Genomic DNA, 10,239 nt, shown 5'->3' with positions numbered 1-10,239 from the left:
GGGACTATTGGATTAAAATAGTGACCCCTACCCCCCCCCCCCCCCCCCAACATTTAGGTGAGGATGAAAATGAATTCCTTCTCTGAGTGTATTTAGACTTTGGAATTCTCATCCAAAGTTGAGGCAGTGTCATTCGAGGCTGAGTTAGACTGGTGAGGGAATTGGTAGTTGTAGAAATGTACAGTTAAGACCAAAATCAGATCAGGTACAATCCTATTAAAAGGTGGTCCTGCCCTAATGGGCTGAATGGTCCTCTCTGCTCCTGCTCCTATTTCTTATGATTTTATAATTTTATCTCTACCTTCCATTTCTGGCTGGTTATCTCCATGTTCCTCGACGTTTTCATTGTTTCCCTCCGTCTCTGTGTTGTCAGGGGTCACTGAGGCTGTTCGTTTGCTCGGTGACGTTGCTGCAGGAAGCATGTATGGCATTACTAGCATGTTACATCCTGGAAATGAAGGTTTGAGTTTGCAAACTCTTCTTATTATCCATAGCAAGAGAAGAAAGTTGACCTGTGGGAGTGATGTGCAATAACATCTGCAAATTGCAGAGCTAGAACCACGCTGCATCAGTGAGTAGAATTCGAGAGTAGTGCATTAGCTGTGAGGCGTTTGCTTTACCTCATAAATATAAATGTAACAATCGGGTGATCAAATATATGAACAAAGAGGTCATCTGTATTATAGAGTATTTTCAAGCTGATGCATCGATGGGCAGGGGGTTGCGAGGAGGAGGTAAAGAATCTCAGGAGGGAGATGGACAGGTTAAGTGAATGGCAAATATTTTGATTATGGAGGATGATGATGTGAGAAAATTTAGAATCATCCCCTTTGGCAGGGACGAAACGACAGCAGAATGTCATTTCAATGGAGAGAGACTGCAGAACTCTGAGATCTGGGCATGTTTTTAACCAGTGCTCAAAATACATGGAGGAGGTGGGTAAATTCTCCCTGAAAGACTCCAAAATGCTCATAAAATTCCATCAGAGAAAAGTCTGCCCCTGTAAGCAGATCAGGCAGAATGGATGAGAAGCTGTTCAACCTGGGAATTTATTGATAGCGAGGTCAGAGGCTAGGGGAGGCAAGGCTGGTGGAAGTGGACCCAGATAGACCAGACCCTTAAGGCTGGAGGTCCTGAGTGGGCTTTGCAGAGTAAATGGTTTTCCCTCATGGGGGAGCACAAACTAGAAGAAGGGACCACCGTTTTAAAATAGTGACTCTCTTCGCCTCCCCCTCCTCCCCAGCATTTAAGTGAAGATGAGGATGTATTCCTTCTCCCAGAGGGTCATTAGTCTCTAATTCTCTTCCACAGAGAGCAGTGAAGGAAGGGTCATTGAATATATTCGAGGCCACGTTAGAACAGAACATTAGATTTTTGATTGATAAGGGAATAGAGGATTAGAGAGGACAGGTAGGAATGTACAGTTAAGACCAAAATCAGATCAGGTACAATCCTGTTAAGAGGTGGACCAGCCCTAATGGGTTAAATGATCTTCTCCACTCCTGCTCCTATTTCTTATGATTTTATGATTTTATTTCTACCTTCCATTTCTGGCTGGTTATCTCCATGTTCCTCGACGTTTTCTTTGTTTCCCTCCATCTCTGTGTTGTCAGAGGTCACTGAGGCTGTGATTTTGTTCGGTGACATTGCTGCAGGAAAGATGCATTGCATTATTAGCGTGTCACATCCTGTGATTGTGTACTCTTCCTAATACCTGCAGTAAAAAAAAGGCAGTTAACATGGAAGTTAACCGGGAGTGATGCGCAATAGCATCTATAATTTGCTTATTCAGAATCACGGTACATCAGTTGTCATGTTCTGGCTCTACAGGACATTGTGAGCCCACTTTTGGAGTATACATACAGTTCTGTTTGCCCTGGTAGAGGAGAAATATTATTAACTTGGAGAAGGTGCAGAAAAGATTTACCAGGATGTACCGAGACTGAACTTGACTTATAAGGAGCGGCTGGGATTTCTTTTGACTGGAGCATGGACATTGAGAATTGACCCTATAGAAGTTCACAAAATAATGAGGGGTGCAGATACGGTTAATGGTAGTTGCCCTTCCCCTAGGATGGGGGTTTCAAAATGAGGGGGAATATTTGTGAGAGGAGAGGGGTTTGGAAGAGACACGAGGGGCAATTGTTCTGCGCAGAGGGTGGTTCGCATGGGAAATGAACTCCCTGAGGGGGTGGTGGATGTGGGTACATTTAAAAGACATTTAGATTAGATTAGATAACTTACAGTGTGGACACAGGCCCTTCGGCCCAACAAGTCCACACCGACCCTCCGAAGAGCAACCCACCCAGACCCACTCCCCTACATTTACCCCTTCACCTAACACTACTGGCAATTTAGCACGGCCAATTCACCTAACCTGCACATCTTTGGACTGTGGGAGGAAACCGGAGCACTCGGAGGAAACCCACGCAGACACTGGGAGAACGTGAAAATTCCACACAGTCAGTCGCCTGAGTCGGGAATTGAACCCGGGTCTCTGGCACAGTGAGGCAGCAGTGCTAACCACTGTGCCACCGTGCTGCCCCAGATAAGTCTGGGCCAACTGCAAATTGGGTTGGGAAATCTGGTCTAGCCCTCTATTCCCTCATCATGGACGAGTTGGACCGAAGGGTCTGTTTTCGTGCTGTACGTCTTTATGATTCCATGACTTTACATGAACAGGAAAGGTTTGGAGGGATATGAGCCAAGCGCAGGCAGGTGGGACTAGTTTATTTTGGGATTATTTTCGGTGTGGACTGGTTGGACCAACGGGTCTGGTTCTGTGCTGTCTGACTCATAAGGTAACTCTGCTCTTTCTGACATATTTCAAAAGTCAATCATCTGTAGAGATACAATTTTGACTCAGGAAACTGAAGTCAAATTTCAAAGCTTGTGTATGACACTAATTTTGGGGTTGCGGTGATTAATACTGAAGAAAATTGACGAAACGTAAGAAAACATTGACAGATTATAGAACATGATTATAAATGGCAGATGCCAGTATAGAAAAGTGTCAGTTGGTGCATCTTAAATTGAGCAATTGGGACAACATTCAATGGAAATTAAGAGTCTAAACTGAGTAAGGACACAAAGGGATGTAAAACGTATAGAGATTAAGTTGTAGAGTCATAGAGGTGTATAGCACGGAAATAGACCCTTTGGTCCAACCCGTCCATGCCGACCAGATATCCCAACCCAATCTAGTCCCACCTGCCAGCACCTGGCCCATATCCCTCCAAACCCTTCCTATTCATATACCCATCCAGATGCCTCTTAAATGTTGCAATTGTACCAGCCTCCACCACATCCTCTGGCAGCTCATTCCATACATGCACCACCCTCTGTGTGAAAAAGTTGCCCCTTCGGTCTCTTTTATATCTTTCCCCTCTCACCTTAAACCTATGCCCTCTAGTTCTGGACTCCCCCATCCTTGGGAAAATACTTTGTCTATTTATCCTATCCATGTCCCTCATGATTTTATAAACCTCTATAAGGTCACCCCTCAGCCTCCGACACTCCAGGGAAAACAGCCCCAGCCTGTTCAGCCTCTCCCAAGAGCTCAAAACCTCCAACTAATAGGTTAGATGCAGGTGTCATTCCTGATGGTGGGAGGAGTCCAGAACCAGGAGTCATAGTCTAAGGAAAAGGGGTTAACCTTTTAGCACTGAGATGCAGAGAAACTTCTTCTCCCAGTGAGTGGTGAACCACTGGCACAGAAAGTGGTTGAGGCCTAAGTATTGTGTGGTTGCCAGCAGGAGGTAGGTAGGCCCATTGTATGCCGGGATATACAAGCTAATTGGGTTAGCAATGGGGAATGCAGGATTAGGGGAATAGGGAAGGAAGGTGAGGCTGTGGGCTGGGTGGGATGCTCTTTGGAGGGGCAGTGTGGATGTGATGGGCCGAATGGCCTGCTTCCACACTGGCGAGATTGATGATTCTCTGATTCTATACAACCTTTGTTGCTAAAGGGGTCAAGCGATGTAGAGGGTATGGGTAGGATTAGAGTACTGAGCTCAGTGAGCAGCCATGATCATGTTGAATGCCCAACTCCCTTAACACAGATTGCAAGACCTTAAAAATGTAAGCACAGTTAATTTCTCAAGGAACAGAATCGATAAGCACTGGGGCTGTTTTAAGCTTACATATAACATTGGTCAGGCCACAGTGTAATATTCTAATACACTGAATATGTACAGGAGAAGACAATAGAAAGTTTTGAATGGATGAATCTCAAACTGAAGACGTTAACAATCATGGAAAATGGAATGGCTTAGGGTTCTGCTCTCAGCATCTTGAGGACGTGGATAGGATGAACAAGCAAGGTCTTTTCTAAGGGTAAGGGAGTACAAAACGGGAAGGCATAGGTATAGGGTGAGAGGGGAAAGTTTAGAAGGGACTTGAGGGGCAACTTTTTCACGCAGAGGGTGGTGCGTGTATGAGGAAATGGTGGAGGCTGGTACAATGACAGAATTTAAAAGGCGTCTGGAAGGGTATTTAAATAGGAAGGGTTTGGAGGGATTTGGGCCAAGTGCTGGCAAATGGGACGAGATTAATTCAGGAAATCTCTATGACTCTGTGTACATCTCCATGATTCTAATAATGGCAGAGAAGGGTGATCTAAGAGCAGCCCTTAAAGTGATTAAGACATAAGATAAGGGAAGCATAGAGGCGATTTTCCACCTGTGCGTAGGCACAAAAGAAAAGAATTCTGAAGATATCACTTAACCAGAGCATGGTGGGAAGGTGGAACTTGTGACAACAACCAGTATTCAAAGCTAATTGGCATGGACGCATCAAATAGACGTGATACCCCTGGGTCAAATGATGTAAGATGACAGGTAGATAGAATGGCAGAATGGGTGCCGCAGATGCTGAAGATCAGAGTCTAGATTAGAGTGGTGCTGGAAAAGCACAGCAGGTCAGGCAGCATCCCAGGAGCAGGGAAAATTGACATTTTGGGCAAAAGCCCTTCATCAGGAATGAGGAGGATAGAATGGCCTGTTTTGATGCCATCTGTTATTGTCATTCTGTCTTAACTTATTCTTACCATCCTCTGTTTTCGCATCGTCGGCATTTTCACCCGCCGTCCCCCGGCTTTTGATTGATTCACCTTCAGGGTCTTCATTCATTGTTGCTTTTACTTTGGCAGGATTTCTGTATTAATATTTAAAGGTAATTAAGCATTTTAGTTGCTTGACAATTATTGATAAGGATCAATTCTCAAATTCAATCCTCAAGGACTTTGCTTTTGTGGGACTATAAGGACAGCTTAGAATATTGGAGTGGAACTTTGGGTCCTTGATACTAAATGGGGCTTTGGGCTCAACAGCAGTAGATATTTTCTGATTGGAGGGTGGATGGGGTTGTCTCGCCAAGTAATGTTCTCAGATCCAATGGGCACAAAGTTCTGAGGTTAGCCAGAGTCTGCAGCTCCCCACTGTATTTCAAAGGGAGCTGGACACCAACCCATCCTCTGCAAACCGACTTCTGCTGTTCACTGTCAACTGCCCGTGGAGACCAAGAGGGTAGTGACCCCACACTTCCGCGACGTTTCCCCGGGACGTTGGCCGACACCCGAGAGAAAAGGGATGTACTGTTTACACTGAATGGTAACCCAATGACAAAGGTAGCCTGGGCCAAGGCTAGGTGTGTGGCCGTCTCCAGGTTTGGTCACCTTGTCCTGTGACACGGAGGTCTTTATCGGCAGCGGCTTCTAGGTTTTCCCAACCTAATCGACTTTTCCCGAACTGAAATTGATCTGGGATGATCTGCCTTAATTTTCACCTTTTTCTTCTCATGTCTGATTTCTGTCGTTGACACGGGCGCCCGTGGGATGGACGCTTTTCACTGTATATTTTTGGTAAAGGTACTCGTGACCATAAGTTGCTATTCTATTCTACAGTTTACTCAGTCTCTGAGAGTGTGAGTTAGCATTGTATGTTGGTTGTTGTAGAGGAGCTGTTAGGTGCAAGTTTGGGAGCCAGACTCCCCTGAGATGGTTCACGTGCGCCGGATTTTTTAGATTAGATTCCCGACAGTGTGGAAACAGGCCCTTCGGCTCGACAAGTCCACACTGACCGTCCAAAGAGCAACCCACCCAGACTCATTCCCCTACATCTAACACTATGGGTAGTTTAACATGGGCCAGTTAACCTAATCTGCACAGTCCAAACATCCTGTGGGAGGAAACCGGAGCACCCGGAGGAAACCCACGCAGACAGGGGGGAGAACGTGCAAACTCCACACAGACAGCTGCCCAAGGTGGGAATTGAACCCGGGTCCCTGGCACTGTGAGGCTGCAGTGCTAACCACTGAGACACCGTGCCGCCCTGTCTATGGTAGCTGGAGCTGCCAATACCACAGCACTTGCACCATTGCGGTACTGGCTCATTCACACCTGCCAGGGCTCACCGTTACAATGTAAAAGAGCTACAGCACACGGCAACTCGGATGACATCAGCTCGCTGGCCTTTCATCTCAACGAGGGCAACACATTTGCTGGAATTCCATTGTAACCTTGCGTGGGACGACTGCACAATCACAAAAGGTGTCTTTGATCGGAGGTTGGATTTGTCATTCTGCCCGTGCGATGAACTGACAACACTACTTTGCGAGACAGCCCCACCATCAGAAGATATCTCCTGCTGCTGAGTCACAGCACACCAACTAATGCTTTAGTTCTGTTTCACCCACTCTAGGTCTTTGGCATAACATTCAGGGTCCCTAGTCCCTCAGTTTCGTAAAGACTGCTCGTCACCCGTCCCCAGTCTCACTGTAAAAGAAATCAGGACGAAATGTACTTCTTAAAGCAACAGAGGGCACCCAGTGATGGGGTCAAATCCGATGGCTGGAGCAGTTTAGTTTCTAAGGGGGTGCCATGGCGTACAACAGATTCTGAAGAGGAAATTATTGCAAATGCACTTGCTGGTATCCATTCAGCTTGTGGGGGATGAGCTTTAAAAGCAGCCAATGGCGAGGAAGTCTAATTCTATTTTGAGCTAACATTGTAGCAAGGACCCGTGAACAACTAGCAGGGAAGAGATGTTCGGTTTCCCTTGGAGAACTTGTCCCAGTCTCTTGGGTCTACCAAAAGGAACACATCCTGCCCTGGGGGCCCATCCGACTTAGTCACCTCATCAGCCGCGTGCAAGGAGCATTACAGTGCTCCCTCGTTGTCCTCGACGACGCAACTTGGAAGCGAGAGCAGCTTCGTCCTCGTGACCCACAGACTCAGATACCCACAAAGGGTCTTTGCACAGTTTCACAGAAACTAATCCCCCCGCTGCCAGTTTAACAGAGTGCGTGCTGTCCTCCAGCCCAGTGTTGGGTCTGTTACCTGGTCTGCGTGAGTCTTGGAAGTGGGCTGTTGCGGAGCTTCTCAAAGTGGTGGCTGGGACACCCCCTCACCCCACCCCGTTGGGATTTAGGGGTTGGCGGAGGTTCTGTCGGCTGGGCACGTGATAACAGAAGCTTGACCCAGGAGACGCCTCCCCCTGCCCCACTGCCCCTCACTCTCGCTGAGGATTCGGACAACTTTCCAGCCTCGGAATGAGGTCACAATGTCCTAATCGTCAGGAAGCACTGGGGCTGGAGAGCTCCATAACCTTTACTTTGGAATTGGTTCGCTCCAGGGCAAAGGCAAAAAGTTGTGGTGCTGGAAAAGCACAGCAGGTCAGGCAGCATCCGAGGAGCAGGGGAATCGACGTTTCTTCATGCTTGATGAAGAGATTACACCCGAAACGCCGACTCTCCTGCTCCTCGGATGCTGCCTGACCTGCTGTGCTTTTCCAGCAACACACCTTTTTGACTCTGACTCTCCAGCACCAGCAGTCCTCACTCTCCCCTCACTCCAGTGCAAGGTCCTTTAACTCAGGTGCTTGTGCAAACTTATAGCCTTTGGTTTCTGTTTGCGTCTCTCACACACATGTTTGAACTTAGCAAGAACTCGTACACACCCTCCCATTCCTACTGGAGGTTTGGTTAGGGATGGGGGGAGTGGAAAGCTCTATAACTGAGCCGACTGAGCACTCCTTCACCCTCAATCCTGACCCCTTCTTCTTCCCATCACCGGAAGTGGTCTTTCTTTCCTCTGTTAGGCTTCGATCTCCTATTATACTGTGGCCCTCCCCCCTATTCGTGATTTCCTGTGCCCACACCCATGCTGACCTTTTGACACCCCCTTTATCCAATTCACCTAATCCTCCACCGCACACACCTCCTGACCCCACTGTGCTCCCCACCTTCCTTGAACCTCTCTCGTTCTTGCCTCTGTCTCCCACTTGCTTATCTGCATTCCCCAGAATCTGACTGGCACCCTCTGACAACCACACCTTGCCAACTTTATCTGGAACTTTTCTATTGTGCTCCTTCACTTTTGTATCCTGTGATAGACTCCCTGCAGTGTGGACGCAGGCCATTCAGCCCATCGAGCTCACACCATCCTTCTGAAGAGCATCCTACCCACGCCACACTGCCCTATCCCTGCATTTCCCATGGCCAATTCACCCCAGCCTGCACATCGTTTGTGGGACTGTGGGAGAAGCCCAGAGCACTCGGTGGAAACCCACACAGACACGGGGAGAATATGCAAACCCCACACTGACAGCGGCCCGAGGCTGGGATCGAACCCGGGTCCCTGCATCTGTGAGGCAGCAGTGCTAACCACTGAGCCACCGTGCCACCCGATTACTGTTATCCCCCCCCACCCCCTTTTATGTTCTTCCCCATTCACTGTTGTGCTCCTGCCTCACGTATAGGGTCAGGTTTGTGAACGTGCCTGGGGAGAGATGGGGTGTTAATGAGGATTTGAGGGACACTGATGAAGGGAAAAGGGATTCCTGGCCGTTGAGATCAGGAAGGCGCATCCACCTGTCGGGCTCTGAGATCCAAATGCTGAAACTTTAACCCGGTGTCCGGAATCTGAACGTTAGCTCCCGCCCAATGGCGTTCACCCTTCCACGGGTGAACATTCCGACAATGGCTGTAATGAATGAGCTCCACCTGAGGAATGACAGGTTCAGAAAGAGCCATGCGCCCTCCTGCTGGGCTGTGCTAATGCTGTAACACAGACCGTTGTGTTCTCCCTGAGATCGATAAAATGGGAAGTTAGTTAGAGCTGAGTTCATTGCCGCGGGCTTTGCAACTTTCGAATTACAATCTCTGGACCTTTCAAACGGAAAAAAAACTTATTATCGACAATTTCTAAGTCACAACAAAGAATCAAAAGATTCGCACACAATTTGTGCATGGCAATTAACTCCATATTGATTGTAACCAATGGCATGTCCTTGGGAAAACAAATCATAGCAGGACTTAATGGTAAGGTCCTGGGGAGTGTTGCTGAACCTTGGAGTGCAGGTTCATAGCGCCTTGAAAGTAGAGCAGAAGTAATTTACGAGAGTGGTTCTGGGAATTAGAAACTTCAGTTCTGAGGATAGACTGAAAGAATTGGAATGCTCTCTTGGACAGAAGAACGCTGAGCGGGGAAATCACGATCGAGGGTTTCAAACTCCTGAGTGGGCTGGTCAGAGCCGATAGGGTGAAGCTGTCCCCACTCGTCAAAGAAACAAAGAGTGCAAGGGGATGGATTTAAAGTCACATGCAAAAGAAGTAAGGGTGATGTGAGATAACAAAAAAAAAAATTCAACACAGTGAACAGTCCAGGGTGTGGAGTACACTGCATTGAAATGTGGTAGAGACATTTCAAGGTTCAATTGATGCAATCAAGAGGGACATTGGATTAGAGTTTGGATTGAAATGGTGGGAAAAGGCAGGAGATTGGCACTACAGAATGGAACCAGTACATGCATGATGGACCGAATGGCTTCCGACTGGGCTGTAACAGTTCTGTGACTCTGTCTCTTTGAACTGTAAAGAAAATAACCTGCTCTAACCCTGTTCAAGTCCAAAGCCAGTCGCCTCCCATTTCCCTGCACTGAGATCCATCTGGCACACGTTTCTGTAGAGATAGACAATAGATAATAGGTGCAGGAGTAGGCCATTCTGTCCTTCGAGCCTGCACCACCATTCAATATGATCATGGCTGATCATCCTTAATCAGTATCCTGTTCCTGCCTTATCTCCATAACCCTTGATTCCACTATCCTTGAGAGCTCTACCCAACTCTTTCTTAAATGAACCCAGAGACTGGGCCTCCACTGCCCTCTGGGGAAGAGCATTCCACACAGCCACCACTCTCTGAGTGAAGACGTTTCTCCTCATCTCTGTCCTAAATGGCCT

General features: G+C 47.6%; 1 protein-coding gene across 2 annotated transcripts in view; it reads right to left on the bottom strand.

Annotated features, from left to right (window-relative positions):
* The window catches only part of LOC122541341 (interferon-induced very large GTPase 1-like), a 25,241-nt gene that overhangs the window by 13,098 nt on the left and 1,904 nt on the right, over positions 1 to 10,239 (bottom strand). The window contains exons 2-4 of one of the 2 annotated variants that reach the window (XM_043678017.1): positions 5,048 to 5,154; positions 1,542 to 1,649; positions 302 to 409 (exon numbers count right to left, since the gene is read on the bottom strand). In XM_043678017.1, coding sequence (XP_043533952.1) covers positions 302 to 409; positions 1,542 to 1,649; positions 5,048 to 5,129 — 298 coding nt within the window. In that variant the 5' untranslated portion in view covers positions 5,130 to 5,154. The remainder of the gene's footprint in view (positions 1 to 301; positions 410 to 1,541; positions 1,650 to 5,047; positions 5,155 to 10,239) is intronic. The other variant, XM_043678018.1, reaches the window with a different exon arrangement.

Source organism: Chiloscyllium plagiosum, chromosome 37 (genome assembly GCF_004010195.1).
Source record: "Chiloscyllium plagiosum isolate BGI_BamShark_2017 chromosome 37, ASM401019v2, whole genome shotgun sequence".
Classification (NCBI taxonomy): Eukaryota; Metazoa; Chordata; class Chondrichthyes; order Orectolobiformes; family Hemiscylliidae; genus Chiloscyllium; species Chiloscyllium plagiosum.
This window is presented reverse-complemented; position numbering and strand designations above follow the sequence as displayed.